This window comes from Vipera berus (genome assembly GCF_964194415.1).
Source record: "Vipera berus genome assembly, chromosome: 3".
Classification (NCBI taxonomy): domain Eukaryota; kingdom Metazoa; phylum Chordata; class Lepidosauria; order Squamata; family Viperidae; genus Vipera; species Vipera berus.
Genome location: NC_138204.1, coordinates 95,119,504 through 95,146,573, shown reverse-complemented (window position 1 = coordinate 95,146,573; position 27,070 = coordinate 95,119,504). Strand labels below are relative to the sequence as shown.

The 27,070-nt window shown below is 36.4% G+C and overlaps 1 protein-coding gene across 1 annotated transcript in view; it reads left to right on the top strand.

Annotated features, from left to right (window-relative positions):
- The first annotated feature begins 1,228 nt into the window (after nucleotides 1-1,228).
- The window catches only part of PTPRC (protein tyrosine phosphatase receptor type C), an 80,919-nt gene continuing 55,077 nt past the window's right edge, over nucleotides 1,229-27,070 (top strand). The window contains 2 exon segments of the mRNA XM_081324361.1: nucleotides 1,229-1,298; nucleotides 1,381-1,502. Of these exon segments, the coding sequence (XP_081180487.1) occupies nucleotides 1,436-1,502 (67 nt within the window). The 5' untranslated portion in view covers nucleotides 1,229-1,298; nucleotides 1,381-1,435.

Genomic DNA, 27,070 nt, shown 5'->3' with positions numbered 1-27,070 from the left:
TAGTGACATGTATTCTTTGTGCCTAAATGATTGCAAGTAAGGGAATCAGAGGAAATAGGGTCAGCTGATGGTTTTGATAAACATTCCATAGATTGGTGTTGCACTATGCTCAGATCAACCAGTAAAAGGCAATGCATACCCTTCACAGATCCCCTCAGAAGTTTTTACTGGACTGCAACAGAAAAGAAACATTAGATGCATGCTAATGTGAATATGTAGGGACGCGGTGGCTCAGTGGGTTAGGACACTGAGCTGGTCGATCAGAAGGTTGGCAGTTTGGCGGGTCAAATCCCGAGTGCCGCTTAACAGAGTGAGTGCCTGTTACTCGTCCCAGCTTCTGCCAACCTAGCAGTTCGAAAGCACGTAAAAATGCAAGTAGAAAAATAGGGACCACTATGGTGGGAAGGTAACAGTTTTCCGTGCGCCTTTCGTGTCTACTCATGCCAGCCACATGACCACGGAGACGTCCTCGGACAAGCGCTGGCTCTTTGGCTTTGAAATGGAGATGAGCACCGGCCCCTTGAGTCAGAAACAACTGGCACGCATGTGCGGGGGAACCTTTACCTTTACCTTTTTAATGTGAATATAATTAAAATTACATTTAAACTTAGTTTAGTTTTCCCCTTTAATCTCATTCATTTTTGGAAGGCAGACCTTCTACTACTACTACTCAAAGGCCAAATGTGGCCCTCAGTCTGTTAGAAAAAAGAAGTTGCATACGTCTAATTTAGATGAGTGATTCTTAAATTAGTTTTCAGGCTTGTTGTTATACTATAATGTCCATAACCCTAGCTAGCATTCCGATCACAAATGAAAGTTTTAGCATAGTTACTTCATTTACTATAGGTTCGTGAAAATATCATCCTTGTTTGTCCACATCTGTTTATCCTAGTGAGTACTTTAAAGAAGAATGAGATCACTCAATGTAGACTTGTTTTTAAACTTGTCACTATATTATATCATAGAAAAGTTTGCCTTATTTTTTTTGAATAGCAGGGTTTTTATTTTTTCTTTGATCAAAGATAAGAATATTTAAATTTACTTCAACATTTGAAAGAAAAACCTCAATTCTGCAGAAGCAATTGCTTCTTAAGTAGGATATCAGAACAGCACTGCAATAACTTCAGGAAAAAAAAAACACCCTCTTTGTTACTTCCTGGAAACTGAAGAAAGAAGAAAAAGTGGTTTTAGAGAAGTGAGTAAAACTGACATCACTTTGCTGCAGAATGTGACTGCCAGTAGTTAAATTTTGCCTGACAGAGGAAGCTGCTTCTTGGATTATAAAGACGAGTTTCAATGTATGCATACAGTCTGTTCTACATTTGATGGGGACTTTGCATGACTTTCACAGAGAGCAATAACTTTTATTTTACTTTCCAGAGACAGACATCCACATGCTGTTTTGTAAGGATACATATAATCCCTGGATATAACCATGTTTTTGTGGCTAGAACTCTTGGTGTTTGCCTTGGCTCTCGTGGACATGGACATTTTCATAAATGGTAGGTGCCTTCCTTTGTTTTGATACCACAGGTTCTCTTCGTAATTGCAGCAACAGCACTATGTTGCCTTGGATCAGTTTGATCAAATAATTAGCTCTTAAACTGAAAATCAGTCTCTCATGCTTGTTTTTTTTTTTTTGAAGAAAGGTTGGGGTTGACCATAACCTTAAAAAGTCTTAGGCCTTGCTATCCCTCTTTCTGAGTTCCATGATTCTATGATCATCAAGAACCTCAAACTAAATAACACCATTTGGCTGAGTAAAATTCAGGTCCAGCCTATGAGTTATATAAACAAGCAGCATGCTGAAATGAACTCTAAACACTCCTGCAACATTCAAGGAAGCAGAGATGCCCACATGGAAGTAGTTTCCAGATAACTTAATCATTTGGGATCTTAACCATGTGGTTATTTTTTTCACACTGAATCTGAGGCTGTCCGCCAGGGGTTAAGGTCTTCTTTCATTACCTATGTGGTCTTTGGGTTGTGCAAACTCTGAAAGCATTCACACCACGGTGAAGATCTCCTTTGGAACGGACTTTGAAGGAAAAAAAGATTTAAAGTGTGTTCTTTTTTGGTGCAAATGTGCTTAGCATTTAGGCTTTTTTGTCAAGAACACTTAAGATTGCGGTCCTGCTACTGTTATTCCTTAGTATATATGTAACTCAATAGATTCACATTTGGATATTATATAAGCTTTTTTCACATGTTAGTTTAAGCAATAATGTTACAGTGAATTTCCCCTGCTTTAAGATGGACTTCTGCATTAAATTTTGAGCCACTCCCTAATCTCAGATCCTGTATTTAGTTCCTCAGATTTCAAGCTCTACTGCATCACATATTTTTGTCCTTCTTTAGTTAAAAATCATCATCAGATTATAAATTATACCAGTATGTTGCATATAGATATAGTCTATACAAGTCAGCCATAATGGCTGACACATCTATATTTTTCATTTTATGCAGTCATGACTAATCATTATTTTTACGATGTCCCAAATTAGAAATCTTGTTTTATATATGTTTTTTCACTGATTGGGTTATGTGGCTTAGCTGGTTAATAAGTCATCATGTACAGTAGTACTGCCATTTTATTTCAATTGCATTTAAAGGCTTGTAAAACATTCTGAGTGTCTGGAAACCTGAAGTTATTGTATAATATAACTCTCAGTTTCTTGGAAACTCCAAAGACGACCATTTTGGATTCAGACACATCAGCCAAAAAGCTTATTATTCACAGGAAGAAAACTGCTTCACCTGATAAAATTATTTGTACATCTTTTATGTCTAGCTGGTGAGAAGATGCTCATGGCTTGATTTATAGTGATTAAAGAACGTGAACATGGGCATGGTTGAAGCTTTATCTGTATCTTCTTTGAAAGTATATTTCTCCATGTTTTTGAAACCTAGAACAGGCTGCCAGTTTCTAAATCTGTTTGCTGCTGAAAGTGTAATTTAGTAACAGTATAAACACCGTTGTACTGTATATAACACTGCCCTTCCAACTTTCAAGAATTCTCATTCCCATTGCTTAATTTCAACAGTTCCTCAAATGGTTAGAAAATATTGAAGTCCAACAGTTTATATTTTCTGCTGCTCGTGGTGCCACTGGTGGTTTTGTGTCTTTTTTGTTTTGCTTTCCTTTCTACTGATTATGTCCAACCTGATCTCAAGAGTGCACTTTAAGAAACAAGGCAAAGGGAGACTTCAAAATTTACACCAGAAAATATATAAAGCATTAGCTGATAACATTTATAGCCCCTCACAAAATACAGGTAATCCTCAACTTACAACAGTTCATTTAGTGACAATGACACTGAAAAAATGACTTATGACCATTTTTCACATTTGCTTGCCAGATGCTTGGCAATTGACTCATATTTATGACGGTTGCAATGTCCCAGGTTCATGTGATCCCCTTTTGTGACCTTCTGACAAGCAAAAGTCAATGAGGAAGCCAGATTCATTTAACAATTGTGTCACTAACATAACATTCAACAAATTTTGGGATATGTGTGTGTGTGTGTATTTAATTCTGGAATAAATACATTGTTATGAGTTTTCATCTGCCTGGAGTTTGAAATCTAAGGGTTATAGAAGTTTCACAGTAAGTGATCCTGTATATAAGGGCCCTGCATCAGTGGTGAGATTCAAATATGTGAACAACTGGCTCTTTGTGTGAATGCCGCTTCCGGAAGTCCATTCTGGGCCTGGGCAACAAAAAATTAGCTACAGGTTCTGCCAAACTGGTGCGAACCAGCTAAATCCCACCACTGCCCTGCATGATCCATTTGTGCATAAGCTCATTTCCACCTGAAAGAATAGTAGTGCATTACTCACTAAAGATTCTTCATGCAACAAGCCATTTTCTTCTTTTCCAAAATTAGTGCTATAAGGAGAGTGTGAGAATGAAGACCGCATGTTTGTTTACAATGCTTAGTTCTATCCAGGTGATCTGGCTTTTCTTGTCTACAGCTAATGCTAAGTAGATTAAATTTAACCTCTTTTTGCAACTTGATAACTTTGCTACAAAATTTTAAAAAGCAGTTTTTATACATCTGTATTTTGGGAGGAGTGGGAAGAAATCTTATTCTTCTGTGAACTTTAAAAAGCAAATTAAACTACTCAGTTTAATTTGCTTTTTAAAGTGTGAGTGAAAATGGAAAAAAATGTTTGAAATGTTAATATTAAAACTTAAAATATTAATATGTCAAAATAAAGTACAAAAATCACCATGATTCAACATCTATTAAAATGATCCACATTTTACTTTTTTAAAAATGTATGAAGGCGGTATTAACATGCAGCCATTTTATAAAGATTTGCATTCAAATTTGTCAATATATTAATTTTTTTTGAAATTTTCATTTTTGACAAAGCATAATTGCATCATAAAACATAGAAAAATGAGAATTTTGATTGTAATTACATATTTACTTGATAATGTAAAATTGGGTAAAAATCCCTTCTAGGGGAGATGGGAGGCATAAAAATTAAACAAACAAACAAATAGCAAACAGAACAATTTTTTTCCTGACATTTTTGTTAAAGTATTATTCTTATATGCTTATTAAATCAACCATAATGAGCACCTGGCAGTAATAAGACTTTTTGTACTCATTTTTTTAAATTGCAGAACGGGACTGCTAAATTCAGAAAAGTACAAATTTCAAAGAAGTCTGTTTACATATTGTTCCACAAATATGAAATTAGAAAATGGGCATTAATATGTTTTCTGAACACCTTTCTTCCCCATGGTCTTGTTAAACTCTGATTAAATAAGTCATCTCCTTATTAAACTGTTGATCAAGAGAGACAACATAAGGCTTTGAAGGATTATGGTATGAAAACAAATATATGGCACAGGACAAAATTGTGTTTCCTCTTCAGTCATTTCTCTTGCTGATGCAGCCCAGTGTTTATTTCTGCAGCTTCCCTGTATTTTGATTTCATATGATGTCGAACAGGGCAAGATGTACGGCAATAATTTTCTTCAAAAACCAGATTGCCATCTTCTTCGTCTGCCTGAGATGAATCTCCAGGATATTCTAATAAATTGCTGTTATAGAAATTCTAACTTATTACCTAAGAGTTAGAAACTGTTTTAAGATATCTCTACTTCATAACTAAGAAGTACAGTAAGGAAGAAAGTCTCTTTTTCCTCCCTTAATTATCATTTTGGAAGGGAATAGTTGCACATTGGTCTTCTCTTCTGTAATTGTACATCAGTCACATCACCTTTTACAAGGATACTTGTCTGTACCTTTCAGCCAGACAGGGTGCCTCTTTTTGTGAAAGGGGAAAGTATGTGTTGCTCTGCCTGTCATACATATGAATAAGTAGGATGTACATTTCTCAAAATAAAACCAAAAGAGATCATTCTCAACTAGTTGATTAAGCCCATAGAAATCTTCCTGTCAGAGTACGTGCTGCTTTTCCCAAGTTCTCATATTCTGACTTTGGCTTCTAACCTTGCCACCTAAATTAGTCTGGGAGATACTTCCTCCCTTGCCTAACTTATCATTAGGGCAGGACAAGGGAGTTGAAAGAAAAATTCAATCCTGGCAAGAAAAAGGCGCTGTTGGTAAAGGCGCTGTGGTCTTGGGACTGCTTCTTGATCCTCGGTTGTTACTCAATTTGCAGGTAGCATCTGTGGTGAGCAGTACCTCTGCATAATTATAGCTGGTGCAGTCTGTTTTGGCAAGAATTATTCCCAGCTGGATTACTGTAACATGCTTACTGTGTGGAGCTACCCTCAAAAAAGGTCTTGAGGTTGCTGTTGATGCAACATGGTTGGCTGCTATTGGAGATTAGATAAAGACTGTGCTAGTTGCCAACTGCTTACTACATTGTTGGAATTGATCTAGGAATAGATAGTTTATAATCTATCTAGGGGAAATCTCCTTTCTTACAAAACTGCCTAGACATTAGAATCTGCAGGAAAGATCTGTTTGAAGATGACCCTGGCATCAGAGTTTTTTTTTCTGACCCATGGAAAAAGGCTTTATCCAGTACTACTCCATTAGAAAATGAGTAAAATGCACCTGTTTCCCCAGGCTTTGTGACACTGTTTAAATGGCCTGTTTAAATGTTAATTAATGGCTTCTAACCATATATTCTATTTTTATTTTTATTTTGTTAACCACCTTGAGTACACATCACACTAGAAAGGCAGAAAAACCAACCAATCATTCATAGCTCTCTCTTATCATAAAATTACAATTAATAGCCTGGCACCTTACAATCCTTCTGAATTACCAAATGGTTTGCCCTACTACATTTGTTTCAGTGTTCACCCTAATTATTTCTTAGATTTATTCATTTATTAATATCCTATTTTTTTCTCTAGGAGTTTAAAGTTACATTCTTTCTTTCATGTTAACACAAGTTTGTGAGGGAGATTCTATCTGGATCTGCTGGTTAAAAACAAAAAACAAAAAACTCTTTTTGTGTTTTGAGTAACACATGCAGTTGAGTAGCTATTGTACTAATTTTCTACAATGCCCATAACGTAGGGGTACATCAAGGCATTGTGAGATGTTTAATGGTGTTGTTGTTCATAGCATTGCGCCCTCAGATGAACCCAGATTTTCCTGTCAGGAAAGAGAAATTTTCCACCAGAGTTTAGCTGGTCCAGGTCACCCTGCAACTCCAGCTTAGTGGTGGAGCTTCACTACAGCTATAGTTAATGGTCTTAGTTTTTGTCATGAAGGAATGAGATGTTGAAATCTAGGGAAAAAACCATTCTCAACATCCTGCCACATGTGTTACTAAAATGCTTTACACTTTAAGAAGAATAATGTGAGAAAATTAAAACTTAAAACTTAAACTTAAACTTAAAATAACAATTCCTACTCCCTATATGGTTTTCTATTAATTTAAAAACCCATAATAGGTATGTTTAATAAGGCCATATTTCTTTTACTTGTGCACCATTGAGGTGAACTTTTGGTGATGTCATGGACAAGTCCATGTAATTTTTCCATTGCTTTCTTACAGTTTTTTAAACTTCCTGGTCCTAGTAGCTTCCAGTTCAAGCACTAACAAGGTCCAACCAAGCTATTAACATTTTGAGACCAATGAGGATGGTCTCAAGTTTTAAGCTTGAGTATAAGCTTAATTTTAGCTTACAGCCCTGATAATTCTAGCAGATTCGGTTCAAGATTTAACCAGGTTCAAGACTGCTTCAATTTCAATTTTGTTCAATTAAACTTAAATACATAGGAGGAGAAGGCTATATGAAGCAGACAACTTTGCTTTAAAACTAGTTCCTTGGCTAAAATTTAAGCCTTTGTTTTACCATCTTATAGCTAATGTTTTTAAAATACACATCAAAGTATATGAAATTTCAGCATTAGGCTATAAGGCTTTAACATATTCCGTATACTAATTTATTTGTAGTTCTTTAAATTTGTTGTGGACTGTGATTGAACAATTATATTTTGATTCACTACTTGCTGCATTATATATATATATATATACATATCATGCAGGCAGATGTTATTTTTTTATAATCAAGGTGTTAAATCATAATCTTTCTTTCTTTTTTCTTCTTTCTCCTATGCTACAGTTGTGAGCCTTCTAAAATTGCCTTGACATAAGTAGGACTGCTGCATTATTTATTGTTTATATTAGTGAATTATATTTCAATTTATATGGCCATCAGTCTCAAATTCATTACTGTAGACAGTTAACAATATATATACATTCAAAAAGCATTAAAATAATAATAAAAACAGGCAATGACAATATGTAGATAACAGCAGTCAAGGTATGGAATAAACTCATCAGTAACAAACCAGCATAGCCAATAAATAGGCTCAACTTTACCTGCTGACTCTCAAGCCCAGGAAAATAATTTGGGGTAACAATGGGAAAAAGAAGCAATTAAAACATATGCCTTGTGTACTTTGTATATTTCCGTATCTTTCTTTTTTATTTGAAAAAATCATCTTGTTTATTAACTTTAAAAGGTTTTTTTAGAATTGAGAAGAAAAAGGCTGTGATAAGAAGTGAAATGGGAAAGCACAGCTGGAGAATGAATTTCTAGCAGGAGATGCCATCTGCTGAGTTTCAGCTGCATATATCAATAAAATAGGACCCTTGCAAGCAGGTTGCATGCTTGCTGTCCTTTTAAGAACTACTAAGCCATTTATCTATTTTCAAACATTTACTCCATTCTTTAAAATAAAAAAAGAAATCCTTTTGTGGCTGTGGTTATCTAGATGTTTGAAAACTAGCTATGATTCTTTCAGCATTCTCTACAAATGTATTTAATGTTAAAAAGAAAAGTGGGGTATTTTTTAAGCTCTTTTTTTAAATTTCCCCTTTCACTCTTCAGGGTAGCCATTATTCCTTCTGTGTCAACATGTCCTTAGTTGATATGCTTGCTTGATTCTTTTCCCAGCTCAGAGAGTTTGTATCTTTTTACTCCTAATTCATATCGCTGGATATCAGGAAACAAATTGAAAAGAAAGGCACAGCCTGCTACAGTAGAAAGATCTTCTTTATTTACATCAATATAAACAGTGTTTGAAATGGACTCCTCTATCAGGATAAACACTCAGTTTCAGAATTTTGAGATTAGAACAGTGATTATTGCTTCCTTTTTTCCAATGTAAATGAAGCAAAAAATGAAGATTTATCCCAAACCAAATAGATTTGAGGGGGATATGAGCCTTAATAGCTCAGATATTAGATCTACCTTCTCACTTTTGAGAATTTTAATTTTAATTTCCACATACCAATGGAAACCAGGAATTTAATAAATTTGCTATATTCAGCTTCTCATCCTTTCTACACCAACAGTTCCTAGTGCAACTAATCAAACCAAAAGCAATGTGTGACACTACAGGTAGTCCTCGACTTACGACCACAACTGAGCTCAAATTTTGTGTTGCTGAGACATTTGTTAAGTGAATTTTGCCTCATTTTACAACCTTTCTTGCCACAGTTGTTAAGTAAATCAGTGCTGTTGTTAAGTTAGTAGCATGGTTGTTAAGTGAAACTGGCTTCCCGCTTGACTTTGTTTGTCGGAAGTTCGCAAAAGGGGATCATATGACCCCAGGATACAGCAACAGTCATAAGTTTGAATTTTGTTCATGTGATCATGGGGATACTGCAACAGTCATAAGTGTGAAAAACAGTCATAACTCACTTTTTTCAGTGATGTTGTAACTTCAAATGGTCATTAAATGAATTGTTGTAAGTGGAGGACTACCTGTTTTTTTGTATTTTTCCTTGTCTTTTTTATATTTGAAAGAACAAAAATTGGAAAAAACCGAAGACACAGGAAAACTGTAAATGGAAGATGATGCAGTCATGATTCTCCCCATTTCTCCAGCATCATAAAATTCCACAAATAAGGAAAGATGATTGGATAAAAACGTTATCTAAGTACTTGTACTCTACAGAAAAAAGTTTCCTGTAGCTCAAATAATAAAAAGTTTTTATAGAGGTACAATTTAAGCGGGGAGAGAATGGACCATAAAGCTAGGTCAGGCTTATTATAAGTAGATGTGTGAATATGTCTTTATTTTAATAATTTGCCGTGGAAGGTGGTGTTATTCTTCTCTCTTTTTCTTCAGAAAAGTATGCTTAAAAAGTGAGGGTCATGTTCAGGAATAGTCTATTATTTCTCCACTTGAAAAATGTGTTCTTCTCTCCCAGGAGAAGGCAACCTGACCTGCCATCTCTTTCAGGCTCTAACCTGTATTGCAATTAGGCTTGGGGGAAAAAAAAAACCTCCCAATTTTTCAAATAGGATTTTTTTCCCCAGACAAGATTTGAAACCTGATGCACGAATGAGGAAAATTAAAGTTTGTGGGTAGATCCATGTTTCCAGCTTATCCCACCATGAACCAATCACCATTTTTTGAGAGCAGAAATGTGTGATATCATCAAACTCCCCCCCACCCCACCCCCAGGCCAAGCAGCTAAAACAACTTTCAGCAGTGTTTCCTGGGATAACTTCAAAAGGATCCGTCTTTATTCTGGTCTGTCTCAAACTATGAGGTCTGGGGTATGTGCTGAGTTTCAATTCCTTGTCAGCAAACTCCTTCATGCCATTTGGGTACTGTGGCCTGTGGTAGAAAACCTGTCTCCACTCCAGTCACAGGTTGATATGGAGGAAGGTGGGAAGGTAGGGGAGAGAATGGCGGAAAGCAGCTTTTTTTTTCCTCTTTAAAAAAAAGCAACATTGATGGAACAGTGAAATGTTGGTTCTATGGATTTGTTTTTGCATGCCACTGATGAAGCAGTGTCACTGAAATAAATAACTGGGGTTTGTTTCTGAATAGATGCATAGGACCAACAAGCCAGTTTAAGCTATACATTTTAAAGTATGTAGGCTGTAGCAAGATTGTCTGGTTCACACTCATTCTCTGCTCAGGCTACACCCCAAAAACCAGCTTGCTTCAAAAAAGCGTTGTCCTAGGAGATTCCATTAAATGTTACTGGTCTACATTCAGCATGTTTCTTAATGTCCAGTCTGTAGACTGCCTCAATCTTGCTTCGGTGTGAAGCCCAAATTGAATGGACATCTTAATTCTGTTTCCACATTTGTTTTTATTTCTATACTGTCCTTGGAATTACACAGAATGGAATCTGAAGGCTTTACTTAAGGTTTAAGTAAAAAAAAACTGTTTTCCATAAACAGATCATAGAAATAGCTTTTAACTTTGTTCTCTGCTCAGAGTTGCTTGTTGAGATGGAGGACTGTGCAGATGGAATGAATAAATAGCAAATAAATAACATTAGGATTGAATATCTAGGAGGAGAAGGAAAGTGGTAGGAAGAGAAAACAAAGTTGGGATGAAGGATTCAAATGCAGCAGCCACGTCATTCTTTAATAAGATCAACAAGAAGTATTTCTGAGTGTCGTTAATAATGGAAAGGTTGATGCTTGGAACTGATGAATGGCTTTATCTGCAGCCACATCCAGAAGGTTGCATTTTCAGCATTGAGAAGTTCCTTGACTCTCTTTATCTGTTAAGGGGTTCTGTGCTTCAGAACTGATTTTTTAGTGTGATTGATAACTCTTATTTTGTACGAATGTTATTCTAAATCACAGAAATCCTAACCAAAGAGAGTTTAGCATGTTGTTGTGAATGCAACCATTAGGTGTGCATTTGACATAGTTAAATAAAGAGAGCTAATTAAAGCATTGCTACTTTTATTTAACATAATATGTTCAGCAGCATACAATGTTATGTGAGCTTCCTCTCTTGTCATACTCTGCAATTATTCTCTGAAGGTCCTTTGACCTTTTATCTGTAATTCTAATAGCAACAAGACTAGCCTTGTGTACTGAACTGCAGTAGTGACTGAAGGATAGGATTAAATCCATCAGAATAAAATAACAAATTAAAACAGCGAATGAGCTTAATGCATTTAATTCTTTGTTGATTTATAACCAACATGTTAGAATTAAGATTGTTCTTCCCCATCACAGAACTATATTCAAATAGAAAGTCTAGATAAATTTTTTAAAAAGTATTAGTTTTCACAATATAATGCAGAAAGCTCAGCAATCAGGTATTAAACCTCTGCTTTGTCAAAATGTAAAATAGCCTGAAGATAGAATAACCTGCGTAAGATATAAACATGACATATGATAAAAACTCTTTGAATTGATCAGATCACCATGACCTCTTAATAGTAAGAAGGATAAAAAGTGAATGAGGCAAAAGCCACAAGTATTATGGGTATTGTTGAGGAACATGCATCAAGTTGATAACAGAAAATTGAAAAATGCTTGTGGTATTGCAGATGCTCACAACCTAGGACATTCAGCCATCCAATCTAATATGGAGTGATTTCAGCTTCATGAATTTTCATTAAGTGAGTACATCATATGACTTTTAAGGTAGAAAAGAAGGCAGTTTTATTAGTAAATACTGTAATGAAAAATTGCTCAGTTATTTTGAATGCAACACAGGAGATATGAAATCCATTGGCCTTTCATATTACAATGCAGGAAATTCATTTACATGTGTCCAGTCAGTGTTAAAAGAGCTAGGGGGTCTTTCTTTTTAAGAAGAAAATTAAAAAAAAATGCAAATACTGAAATTTTATTTATTTTTCCCCATGATTATGGTTGATTTCAAGATGTTTTGCTAGTGATTCAGTACCTGACCCCTTATGTTGGTACAGTATACAATTATATGGCTATGATCTTGTTATCTTGTTATCTGCTCCCTATAGATCTAATCAATGCAGATATATTGATGGTGTATGTTCACTGTCAGCAGATATTAAGTCCTCCAGCAAATAAAGTTGAATTAATGACATTCTAAGACCCTGTTTAGCCTAACAAAGTGGCTTTATGAAATCTTTCATGGGCAATATAGGTGTTATTTGGAAGCAAGCTATGTGAATAGGAATTCTGTAAGTATATCTCTACTAAAATGTCCGTGAATAGAAATCTGGCCTTATAAAATTAAAGATGCCATGTAAGTTTTCTTTGTCTTCATTATACAGTATACTAACTGCCAGCTACAATTTACTAACTCTTCAGTTAGACCTAGCCTCAGATAGGCATTTCATACTATTTTTTTTTCAAAACTTGCTTCAAGACACCTTCCGTCTGAGTTTATATATATATATCCAAAAAATATCAACTGAAAAGTTCATAGGCATTTTATTATGTTAATATTCATACATACTTACATGTGTAGTTTTCCAGGTGGGAATACTTTTTATTAAGTATTTTTTATAATAAAAACATATAAGATGTAATGATTGTTATAATAACATGTCAATATAATAACTCTGCTCTACATTTGTGTCTATCTCTGCACTAGTATACGCATTTTGAGGGATAATTTCTGAGTTATCCTATAAACTGTATCATGAAAGTTTGATAAAAGTTTCATCTTAAGATTTAGATGACCTAAATAAAATATATTAGCATAAATAAATAGGTTCTATTTTTCATTCTTCCCTATTTTGGACTTATATTTCCTCTGAAAATCCTTCTAGCGTTCTAGGATTTCAGAGGAGGGAGGGCAGTTTACCAATGTAGAGCAAGCTTTCTAGAGATAAGGCTTAAATTTTAGTCTTGTTTATCCTAAGTACACTCAACGTTCTGAGGCTCAAGTTACCTATTAGACAGGTCCTTTCCATATTACTGTACAATATTGTTGTAAATATCATGAAATCTATTTTGTCCTGAACATAATGGTCCCAAATTTATTTATTTATTTAGCAAAAGGCATACGACACTATGGCAATATTTTTTTAATATTTCACCTAGATCAGGGCTTTTCAACCAGTGGTACGGGTACCACCTGTGGTACATTGGCACCTGGCAGGTGGTATGGGACCATCCTAGAAAAGTAGTAGCGGGGGAGGGGAATGAGCTGAACTGATGCCAGCACCGCACAAGCCTGAGTGAGAGACAGCTGGAGCTGAACAGCTGTCAGGGCTCAGTGGAAGTGCCAGGATCACCGCCAGGCTCCAGCTAGAGCTTGACACTGATCCTGGCATGCCTGCTGAGCCCAGAAGAAGCACCGATCAGCTGGAATGTTGCAGCATCTCCAGGGTCTTGTGATTTACATTCAGATACTTGGCAACTAACTCATATTTATGACGGTGACAGTATCCCAGGGTCATGTGAAGTGACCAAAACCTGCTGCAACCACCCAGCACAGGGGGAAAAATAAAAACCAAATACCCCCACCCCCACCCCAACCCTGCTGCCAATCCTCAACTGAAATGCTCACAAAAATGAAAACCTCAGACAAGATGAAGAGCGCCGCTGGGCGGGCAGGTGTCTTGCTTGGCTGTGGCTTGGGGAGCACTGTTTTCAGTGCCATTGTAACTTCAAACAGTCACTAAGCGAACTGTTGTAAGTCGAGGACTACCTGTATTTCATCACTTTTTTCCGTTTTTTTTTTTTTTTTGGTCATCAAGTTTTTGATACCTTGCTAGGTGACTGGTGGTACTCGGATGTTGCCATATCCTAAAAGTGGAACAATGGGTGAAAAGGTTGAAAAGCCCTGACCTAGACTGGTAAAACACAATAAAATACAGGTAGTCCTTGATGTACAACAGTTGATTTAGTGACTGTTCAAAGTTATGATGACACTGGAAAAAAATGACTTATGACTGTTTTTCACACTTATGACCATTACAGCATCCCCATTTTCATGTGAACAAAATTCAGACCCTTGGCAACTGACTCATATTTATGATGGTTGCAGTGTCCCGTGGTCATATGATCAGCTTTTGTAACCTTCTGACAAGCAAAATCAATGGGGAAGCCAGATGCACTTAACAACTGGGTTACTAACATAGCAACTGCAGTGATTCACTTAAAAACTGTGGCAAAAAAGGTCATAAAATGGGGGCAAAATTCACTTAACAAATGTTTCGCTTAGCAACAGAAATTTTTGGCTCAATTGTGGTGGTAAGTTGACGACTACCTGTATAAATGTTAAAAAGATCTATGTTCAAATATCAGTATTTAGGCCATCTAACCATAGGCTCACGGAATTGTAATTTGATCTGCATCACAAATCTGTTCCCCATTTTCTGTCTCCCGGTTTATCTGATGTTTAGTAGCTCACTCCTACTTGGCCACTTAAGAGTCTCTCTCTTTGACTTCTACTTTTTCTAAATGTGACTTGCTTTTGCTTTTGTTCCATGAAGAAGCATTCCATCTATTGAGTCCTGATCTACAGTAAAATGTAGTACATCCCCCAAATGGAGCTTATCTCACTGTGGAGTCTAGTTGCTACTTACCGTAATTTCATATTTCCGTTATTCCAATAAAAACATGGATGAAAATGGAAAGGATGTGTATTTGCCATGATTCTCCATAATCATAACATTCTTGTCTCTTCAAACCCCTATATTTTATTTGCTGAGAATCATTTATAATCAAACTAATATAATTTAGGAGTTGGACCAGGAAGGGTTAATCCAGCTATCACACTCGGTAGGTGAGTTTCTGCTGTTTCTCAGCCCACACTACCTCACAAGGCTCTTGAGAAGATTAAAATGAGGGAGGATCCATATATGTCACACTGATCCAGAGGAAAAGTAAATAGCTATAGTAAACAAAAGCTGCATTGTTGTGACATTTATATGGCATCCTTATTAAAACAGTGTGGTTGTTATAGGAAGACCCATGTTTTAAGAATCTAAAATATAAAAACACAAACTCTCTTGTACTTATTATTGGTTGATTGTATTATTTCAGTTTTTCAAGGAAAATTAGAACTGGGTCAGGTATTATGGATGTGTGTGACCACTCCTATCTATGCAGCATGTTGCTAAGTTCATTTCCTCTCTCTTTGTATTAAAACGTTCCTCAACGTTTAATAAATTGCACTTTCTGCAAAACCCACATCTTGCTCCTTTCTTTAAAAAATGAAATAAATAAGCTTTATTAAAAAATGCTCTTGTTTACCACTCCTACAGATCCTGCCCTCTGTTTTATCATTCTACTTAACTCTTCATTCATCTGTGCTGATCAAATTGACTTCCACAATTATTCCAAGCATTCAGGGACATGCTTGTCCCAGATCTTGGTTGTCTCAGATCTTGATCCATGATCTTCTTCTAAAAGCAACCTTCTCAGGGCCAGATTAAGAACAAGCAATGCCCTGTGGAAAATCCACATTGGTGCTTCTTGAGAGAAGGAAAATTTTCATGCCATGGGATGAAAACAAGAGTGATATTTGATTATCCCTTCAAACCAAACTTTTAAACTTTAGCCATTCACCAAACAAAGATAGAACTGGCAGTTAGAACAATTAATCAGTGGAACAACTTGCCTCCAGAAGTTGTGAATGCTCCAACGTTGGAAGTTTTTAAGAAGAGACTGGAAAATCATTTATCTGAAATGATATAGGGTTTCCTGCCTGAGCAGGGGGTTGGACTAGAAGACCTCCAAAGTCCCTTCCAACTCTACTACTACTACTACTACTACTACTACTACTACTACTGTCATTGTCATTATCATTATATCTAAGGGAAAAACCCCTGTGGTGCCCACCTTCCTTTGGTGCCTTAAGCATGTGCTTATCTTGTTTAATAGTTAATTAGCCCAACAATATCTGAGACAATCTACTTATTTTTAGTTGATTAACCATATGCCTTTTAATAATTAAAAACGAATGAATCATGTGTTCAATGTATAAAACAAGTACTTTAGTAATATTTAAAGAAACATTAATATTTTAATAGAATAAAAGCTACTATTGAGTGGAAGAAGGAGAAACTACTTTTAGTGCTTATTTTATACACTTAACATGATTGAAAAAGGACCAATGCAGTCTAAACATTAAAAATATATCCTTAGCTAAATTAGGACAATTACAACTTTAACCAATCAACCTTCCATTTAAATTGTTCATTAGCCATGGTTAGTGAGAGAATTGAAAGTGACACAATAAGGGAACATAAGATCAAGCATGTTCATTGTCTTCAAAGTAGTAAGTCTGACATTGTAATTCTGAGAACCCAGAAATCCTAAGAACTCAGCCAATTTGGACATAATATGTTCTCTTGTTCAGTTTTACTATACTATACAATGAGGCATCAGTAGGAATGTTTCATGGATTTATTGCTTACTCTACATTTTAGTTCAAATTTTTTTTGCAATGAACCTTTCTGGACCTAAGGGTATCTACTGAAACTGTTAATCTTGCTTCAACAGAAAAAGTAAGGATTGAAAAAAAAAGTCTTTCAACACTTGACTTTGGGGTGACTAGTAGCCACACATGGTAGTAAAATCAGAAAAAACAGTAAAAGAAGAGTAAGCAGCAAGCAGCAGGCATGTATTTCTGTTGAATGCATGTAGTGAAAAGAAAACTGTATATGTGTATATAGTTCATTATCAGTCCTTTGAGGCAGGCCCATTGCCATATGATTCAACAATAGCATATATCAGGTCCAAGAGACCAAGAGTGACATAAGGAATTACTTCATAGTAATTTTTTATTGTTGTTTGCCTATAGACAGATACCTTGCCAGACTACCTATAGACAGATATCTTGCCAGACTGCCTATAGACAGATATCTTACCTGCATGAGTACTAGGTATACCCTGTGAACTACTAGGAAGGATCCACCGTGGCCCTCTTCCTGCATACCAAAGATTCCAAGCTACATGGTCTCTTTGCCTCTGTGAAAAGCCCCTCCCTTCTGCAGCTCTAGATTATTTCAAACACCGCATGCTCTCTTTTAAATATGAAATGGCAATATGCTGTAGATTGCCCATAGGGATGTGAAACTAACCTACACCAATTACAGGAACCAGTATCAACCAGACACTTAGGAGAGATTCTTAGACTAAGTATGAAGAGCAAAGATGCAAGCCAAACTCCAATCCTCATATGCTAGGGAAAAAGCTAGGCTACGCATTTTGACTGTGTAGCATGGGGAACAATCCATGCTGATCCTGCCATTAGTTGCAATGAAATCATTGCTTTGGGCAGTAGACTGAGAGGGATGGAAAATTGCTGCTAAGCTTTGGTGCACAACTTTCTGACCTGGTATCCTGGTATCCTGAAAAGGTTATTATATGACAAACATAGTTTAAAGGATAATTCTCTTTCAGAATGATATCTCTGTTTGTTTGCTTCAGGCTAGATTCACTGCGCACTGAGCTGCATGGTTTGCGGTTCCATGATCTGCATCTCTGTGTATATATATGTGCATCTGTGTGCACTTATCTTTTTCTCTAGTATTCTGCTGACCTGCTATTTGAGTCTAAAATCACTCTAGGACAATGTTTCTTAACCTTGACAATTTTATGATGGCTGAGGAATTCTGAGAGTTGAAGTTCGCACAACTTAAAGCTGTTTTAGCAATCTGATGGAGATACTTTCCCAAGTCTTTGGGTCAGACAATACCCGACCTAGAACAACCTCTTGACATCTTTGACAGATCTGCCTATCTAAATATAAAACATACATTATATAGAAAATAGTTTAATATAAGGCATCACTTAACCTTGAGGGTGGTTTCAGGCAGGCTTCTGCCATAATAGTTCCAAAGGTTTTGCTAGGAACATCTCCGCCATATAATTTCAGCAATACTTATTGCTATTTAAGTTTTGTTTTTACTTGCTGTTTTTCCTCATTTGTGTACCACATTACTTGTTAACTAATAATAGTTCTCTCCATGCAAAGTTTCTAGATGATTTTGGGGACCCTCATACATATAATTCCCACTGGCATTTTGAATTGCATCCTTATGTAGATTTTTAAATAGTTAAAATGTCTACAGTGCATAGAGAATCTCCCAAAGATCTGAGTCTGACATTTCTATATTTCAGAATCATCTTGTAGCAATAATTGCAGACTTCCCTACATTTATATCCAATTTCCTTTTCCCAAAACTCTCAACTTATTTAATGAGTTCACATGCCTGTTTTTAATCATACATTTTAGAACATTAAGTGATATCTGATTAATTTCTTGCAGATCAGATTTTCTGTTTTTAATAATAATAATAAACTTTTATTGTCAAAGTACAACATGTGTACATTGAGATTAGCTGAGCCTCCCCCCGTGCTCTCTCCCCCCAACACACAGTGACAACAAACCCTCCATCCCACCACACTATGTGAACCAACTACACCACACACCGGCCTCCCAAGTCAATTCTGCATAAGATTATGTCCCATTTAAAAGCCTAACAGCCCACGGATAAAAGCTATTTTTCAGCCTGTTGGTATGGCTGGCTATATTCCTATATCTCCTACCGGATGGTAGGAGAGTAAAGAAATACCGTCCAGGGTGTGAGTCATCCCTGAGAATCTTCCTCACTCTTCCAAGGCAATGAGCCCTGGCGATGTCATCCAGTGGTGTCAGGGAACAGCCCACAATGTCTTGTGCTGTGCTCACTACCCTCTGTAATACTTTCCTATCCGCGGCTGTCAGACCAGTATACCAAACCACAATACCATACGAGAGGATGCTCTCTATAGTAGACCGGTAAAAGAGGGTCATTAGCTGTTGTTCTACCCTGTTCTTCCGCAAGACCCTAAGAAAGTGAAGCCTCTGTTGGGCCTTTCTAGCCACCTGAGTTGTGTTAACTTTCCAGGTCAGATCTTCACAGAGGTAGACTCCCAGAAATTTAAAGGAGGAAACTCTCTCTACACAGTTCTCTCCGATGTAAAGTGTGTTTTTTAAAAGTTTGAATAGTTAGGAGGACTTTTTATGGGCTGGGCACTTGAAGAATGTGAATACAACATCAGACAAATAGACCTTTGTGATTTCAAGAAAATTCAGGTAGAACACTCTAATATTTATTACATTTATATATATCAAGTTTATTGATGTACGTGGAAAAATTCTAGAATCCACGTGGTATGAATTGTTTCATGTTTAGAATATAAAGATAATAAGTGAATTTAAGTGAAAAACCAAATAAATCAAGTTAATTTTCAAGAAAGCAATATATGCAAGACAAAATTGTGTTCAGGGCTGAAACCTTACAAGCTTGACATACTGTACCTGATATCCTATTGTCCACTAAGAACACTAGGCTTTATTTTGCAAGATTTTCAGCCATAAGTCAGCCTTTCCAAGTCAAATGGAAGACTTACAGTGCAATTCCATATATCAACAAATAAAGGACACTAGATTGGAAAAATATTGGAAGGAATCATGTGAAAGAGTCAACAAGGATCCAACTTTGTGTCAAGAACTCAAGGAGTTTAGTTAGTTCTCCCAAACTGCTGATGGGGTAATGACAAAAGATGTTGATTTCCCTTCAGCATGTGATTTTCAAAGACTTCACACCCAGTAATGTTATTGCAATTTCTTAAAGTGGACGAGAATCCTTATCCACTTTCCCCCATGAGCTTCTGCAATGTTGCTTTTGCTCATTAGTGCTCATTCACTTCTTCATTTATAAGAATCTGATCTTGGAAATGAAAAGGTTGCTTCTGAAAGCATAGGAGCTGAAACAGGTGCTAGCTCTCATTGCAAACTAAAAAGACTCTGCATGCTGAAGATAAAATTAACATAGCCACATCCGGCACCAGTCAGTTGTTCAATACATCAAGCCTGTGCCAGGAAATAAACTAATGAAAGGCAAAAACCCGTATTTACATATGCACTGCTAATGGGGTGGCCAAATGCCGGGAAAAATTCATTTCTTCATTGTTGTACAGGAAGTGGGGAATTATTTCTCTCATTGTGTTCCACACTACACTTGACTAGAATCTCTCCCTCGTAGTTCAGCAAAGTACTTCAACACTTATCACTTACTAAAGAGGGCTGAACAAGCTATGTGAATTGTCTGATACTGAAATAATTACCAAGCTCTTCTCTATAATTTTTTTTCTCATAAAGGAAATATTTTCTTTATTTTCTCTCTCTCATCTGCAAATGCTGTTGTGACCAAAAGTCATGTGAATCAATATCGAAAGTATTTTTGGGAGGAGCATAGAAATCATACCCAAGCATTGATCCTTATGAAAAACAAGAACAGAACTTGTCAGACCAAACAATTTGAGATCTAAAGTTTATTTCTGCTTACCTTGCTTATGTTTTCTGTTAAGACTGTCCATTAAAAGATAATTTGTGATCAACTGAATTCCTTTGGAATACTTTCAGTTCCATTGTCAGGGAGGGAGGAAAGAACAAAAGAAGAAAAGAAGGAAAGAAAGAAATATACAGTAAAGCATGAATTTTAAAGGCCTCCATTTGGCTAAATTTATTTATTTATTTATTTATTTTATTACATTTATATACCGCCCTTTCCCGAAGGACTCAGGGCGGTTTACAGGGTAATTAAAAACCAAGATACAAAAGTTAAAAACAAGTTTAAAAAAAATTATATTTGTCCCTGTATAAATAAAACCCCAGTTAAAATAAGATTAATCCTCAGCCTGGGCCAGAGAGCTCGAAGAGCCAGGTCTTCAGGTCCTGGCGGAATGAACGGAGGTCGGGGGCAGTCCTCAGCTCCACTGGCAGCTGGTTCCAAAGGGCAGGCGCCCCCACTGAGAAGGCCCTATCCCTGGGTGTCGTCCGCCGGCAATCTCTTACTGGTGGCACCCTGAGAAGACCCTCCCTGTGGGAGCGCACTGGATGAAGGGAACTTGATGCCGGCAGCAGGTGTTCCCTCAGATATCCCGGACCCAAGCCATGTAGGGCTTTATAGGTCATCACCAGCACCTTGAATTAAGATGCAATGGACAAAATTTTTGTTTGGACTTTCAAAGAAACTTTACAAACTTCATATTGGACTTCACAAACAATGGAGAAATTGATCTAATTGATAACTTTTATGTCATTACATAATTGTGATATGTCATTATAGGTACTGTACTGCATTTGGAAGGTCTACTGATATATATTGTATTTATTTGTTAATTTTTTATGCCATCCGTCTCCTCTACAAGGTGATTCTGGGCAACTTACAAACAAGAAAGCAAAACTTGCTCTATTCTCCTATCAAAAGCAATTGGATTGTAAATGAAACAAGGTTACATCCTAAACCATTAATCCTTTTATTAATAAAGACGAATGGAATTACCATGCAGAATAGCACTTAGCAATAGCACTTAGACTTATATACCACTTCACAGTACTTTACTGCCCTCTCTAAGCGGTTTGCAGAATCAGCATATTGCCCCCAACAATCAGGGTCCTCATTTTACCAACTTCAGAAGTTTGGAAGACTGAGTCAACCTTGAGCCAGTGAGACTCGAACTACTGAACTGCTGGCAGCCAGCAATCAGCAGTAGTAGCTGCAGTACTGCATTCTAACCACTGTGCCACCTCACTTTTGAATATTTGAATATTCAACTTTTGCCTACTATGGAGTACTTCTCTAAACTCATTCTGAAATTACCTTGATAATTTGGTTAAACAGGTTTAAAAGGTAACCTAAAATATACCAAGTTGTTTAGCCTTAAAGCTTGCTGCCATTTGTTGACTTATAGTTTTCCCAATAAGGCTCAGTTCTCAATGTTTCTTATTGGTTTCTCAGGATGTCTGTCATCATAATCTCGATTCTATTTACATTTCTTTCCTCTTGTTGAAGTTTGCATTTATGTTCTCAGAACCCAAAACCAGAACTTCATCTACAATTTTTTATATGCTGGGCCAACAGGAAAAGCAAGAGACTTATCATTTCCTGACTCAGAGCCATTGTATCCTGTGGATTGCTATGTCAGCATATGACTTTAGCTATAAGGAACCTACTTCCTCATTGGATCTCCCTATGCTGCTTAGTGTCATGTTGTTATAGGAATTGAAACAAGAAAGATGCATTGTACAGTCCAGACTCTACTACGCTCCATATAGAACTGCTTTGCAAGCCAATGAAGTAATTTAGAAAATGGTACCTTTAAAAAACAAAAACAAATCCTTGTACCAGGTCAGGTAGACAAATACTACTGTACAATGCTATAGCTGAAATCTGTACAGTCCTCTTGTTTCTACAACAGCACGTTCGGAAGTTTTATTTTTGGAAAGCCTACTGATGATATTACATACAAATCTACCATCAAACATTTATCATTGTGGAGGCACAGTGGGTTTGCTTTGTTGATGAAACTAATAAAGCTGATGTCCTTTCCTTGTGAAAGTTTGCTCTCTCACATTTTCTCTATGTGCCTTACTGGGAATATCTGAAATGCCACCTTAGAAATACCTTTTTGTCAAGCCCAGAAAAGATATTTACAGTTCTGCTGAATCCTCTGCCTCATGTTTATCAGAGAATGGAAGAAGGGTTGGAAAGAAAGTCACTGGCGCATGTAATCACAGGTTTTCTCAGCAATCGCCCAAAAGCTTTACTTGAGGCCTGGAACAGAGACTTTTAAAAGTCAGTGGCAGATTTTCAAAGCCTCGGCTTTGCTCAGGATTTTGCACCTCAACGTATTAAACTAAAACCACACACTATTTCTTTCATTTTCCTTTGCCTGCCACTTTTTCCTCAGTATGGTACAGATTAAAAGTGTGATAGAAAATGAATGAAATAAACATTTGGGTGAAAGGGATAGCCAGCCCAAGTGTTTTCTTCTTATTAATTGTTTTAGCAGCATTTTCTAAAACAGGTACAATGGCACACGTAATTTCAATAAAATTTAACAAGTTTATTTTTATTTTTTTAAAAGACTGTTGTAGCTATAAACATTGCATTTTGGAGACAAATGAATCAACCCTGCTAATTGTTTTAATTTGAATGAGAAAGTTATAGCCAGGCTTATAGTTCTCACTGAAATTTTAAAAAATGCTTTCATTTTGCTGGATCATGCCCAGTTTTATAAAAGTAAGACTCAAATCCTATATATACTCCGACAAAATTGAGTTCAGTGTCACTTATATCTGAGTTAGCCAGTTTAAGGTTGTACTGTAAGATCTTAATAACAATTAGAATGATAGCATAGCCTTCATCATGACTGGAACAAAACACAAAGATTAACATTAACTTATAAGTTTATAAAAAGGTGGGTCCAAAATATAAGAGAGGAATGCGGGTAGCAGAAACTAAATATAGCCATTTTTGACAAAAATCTGTAATGCCTCAAGTTGTGTTGACAAGGAATTTTGAGGGGGGAGTAATTTTATATTTTCAAAATTTGTAGATAGCACTGAATCATAACACTGCCCAGTATTGAAGTTAGACAGGTAGAAAAGGTATCCTATCAGGAAGAATGATCTACATCAGGGGTGTCAAACTTGCAACGCCATGTGACATATCACGACTTTTTTGCTATTGCTGGCAATGGGGTGGGTGTGGTTTTGCTATGATGCATCCGGCCCCCAGGCCAGCAGTTTGACACCCCTGATCTACATAAACAAAATCAATTCTCAGTGCTCATGGCACCGATTCAGTTCTTCATCGTATCTATGGTAGTGAATCCCATACAAACATTAACTTAGAAAGTATATTCTTTTGCCATTGCTTCTAATTGCACACGTTAGCATAGAAGTCTTCACTAAGGAAATCAAGCAACAATAGTAGTTCCCATAAGGACAATCAAGACCCTCTGAATGGCATTGAGGTAGCCACTGTTGCTAGAGTATCACAAGACATGTTCATTTGTGAGACCACTCATCAATATGTTCACCTGTTATTTATCTCATAAGACCTTTTAAAAGCTGCTGAAAACCTGGTTGTCCCAGATTTTTCTGGATGGTAACTAGAGCAGTGAAACAACTGATAGGCGATGGCACCATTAATTTGAATATGGAATATGATACTGGATTGGTTACACAACTGTTACTATGATATTGTTTACTAATACTGTATTGTTTATGAAGATGTTGTTTATTGATCTGGTTTTGGTAGAAATTTTTCAAAGATATGGTTGTGTGCCCTTTGGATTGTGACTAAAGGAGCTTAAAGGTATTTGAATTTTTTTTTAAAAAACCCTCTCATGAGCTTACCAAAATTTTATGGTGATTTTTTTTAAAAAAAAGTTTATTAAGTTTCTTCTTCTAAAGGAAGTTCCAGGTGGAACTATGAGTATTAAATGCAAAGCTGATAGTGAGGGCATAGTTCTCAGGGCATCTGTTGTAAAATGGATGCAGTTGGTATTTGAGGCAATTGATAACATCCCCAAACACCTATATTCATTGGAATGGGATTTTGAATACCAGCATTGCCAGAAGAATGGTGACAGAGACAGTAAAATGTCTATTGATCCTTGCAATGACTATTCTACTAACAATAGTTTAAGTGTTCTTGGAAATTTTACAATTAAAATGTATAACAAGTTTATAAAGAAACTGATGTTAATGAAACTGGTTTCATCTGCTACCACTTCTAGTGCCATCAAAATATTGCAAACATTTGGAAAAAGTTCATAATATATAATGCACTTCTCAGCATTCATATAGCTTTCTATATAATTATTTTAATTAAAAGATTGTAAGAACCTGCTCACTATGAATAAAAGTTGTCCATGACTGTACTAATCACAGTTGTGTGAAGAATTTGCTTATGATCTTTAATATTATTGAAATCCAGTTTATGTTTCTGTGTGTATGTCAGATATACGTACGGTGTTACTTGTCTCTTTCAGCTCCTGGATATATCTCCGTAAGCAGAAAATTTTTTGAGTGCCAATCAAAATAAAATCCCAGTTTGGGATTTATCCCTTTTAATCACACAAATGCTTGAAGCTCAATATGTAATGTTTGTGACTATATAACTAATTTCAAGGGCCAGTAATCTACTGCTTTCAGCTAACTTGGGACTGTATACAGAAATCATCACTCCATGAGCATGTGTTTTGTGTGTATTCGAAAGAGCAGGGGCTAGATTTATATCAGGCAGTGGGATTGTAGGTACTACAATAAGAAATTGGGGTCATGGCAGGTGAAAAGCATGAGCCATACCTTAAGAGACCACATGGGAATATGTACCATGAATGCTCTTCAAGGCCCCAATCATTCTGAAAAAGAACCTTGTAATTTCTCCTTTGACATCACCAGGTTCTCCAAAACAGAAGAAGAGAATGTTTACACCTTTCTCTGTTTTGTCTAATGATGTCAGAGGGCACAACATCAGCTACTTGTTGTGTAAGCTTGAGTAAAGTCTTGCCATCAAAAGTATCAGAGCATCTATCAAGTGTAGAATGTCCTATGCAAAGCTACCCTTGTAACTTCTACTTTTCTATGAAAAGAAGACCAATCTAATTTGCCCAGAATGCCCACTCTCTAGCCTAGATGAAACCAGGGCATGACCCTACCAGTTTCCTATAAAAATCCTGGGTTACTACGTAGTATTATATTCGTAGAAAGATGCTGTCCATGGCAGTTCCCAGAGGCATTAAATGAATGTGGTAATTATTTCAGCTGCTTAGTCCATCTATCCTCAAAGCCAGGACTTATTTTTTAAAGAATAACTGGAAGAGATTGTCATTCATTATTGACAATATTAGATATCCATTTGGGGCCTTCTTAATAATTCTGGGGAATATGAGAACTCATTACTGCCAGGGAGTAGAGTATGCAGATATTGAAAAGCACATCCTACATCCTTTAATCTTAAATTCTCCTCCACAGCTGAGTCCTCTTCCTGAATAGGAGATATATTATAGCAACATAAGAAGTCACAGGGCACTTAATTTTTTTCCCCTGGTTGACCATTTTCATTTCCTAACATCTCACTTTAATATCCTACAGCTTACCGGTGGCAGGAATTTAATTAACTCATAATGAGAAGAATGTCCATAAATACATCGAAATTAGGTTAAGGGTCATTTGGATACTGGCTCGATTTCCACTTTAAAAGTTTTCCAATGGACCATATCCTACATTTTAAATTCCAGTCAAGGGAATTTATCCTGAAGAAATGAACCTGAATTTTTTTAAAATGGCTTCAGATGCCTTTGATTGAAGTCTTAAACAAAATGCACTGAGAAATCTTATTTTTCATTAAGACTTATTTATGATTCAGCACAGTACTTTGAATGAAAAAAGCCCAAAATTAAATAGACTAAAATAGAATAGAATAGAGCTGGAAGGGACCTAGGAAGTCTTTTAGTCCAGCCCCTTGCTCAAGCTGGAGAACCTATACCATCTCAGACAAGTGACTGTCTAGCCTCTTTTTAAAAATCTCCAGAGATGGAGCACCCATGATTTCTGGGGGCAAGCTATTCCACTGTTTAATTGTCCTCACTGTCAGGAAGTTTCTCTTTAATTCCAGGTTGTTTCTCTCTTTGATCAGTTTCCAGCCATTGTTTCTTGTCCTGCCCTCTGATGCTTTGGTGAATAACGTGACCCCCCTCTTCTTTTTTGCAGCCCCTCAAATACTGGAATAATCAGGATTTAGTATACCCTAATAGGGAAAATATCCCATTACTGCTCTATGTTATCTCCAAGTGGAACTAATTTATGCACCAGTTGTAGCCTTCAATCAAATACAGCTTCATGTGTGGTGGTTATAGTTCAATGTGGACATGGACTATGTCAGTAACTAATAAACTTTTCTAGCTTCAGGGACAATTATGCAATTTTGTATGTAGTGGGTAGCCCTCAAATAATGTATTCTTTTTAGTGGCAGAAATCTCACAAGTTTAGCAAAATTGGGTGCAATTTGTTATCTAACATGATCTAAAAACCTATTTGTTTGAACAAGCAGGCCTGGT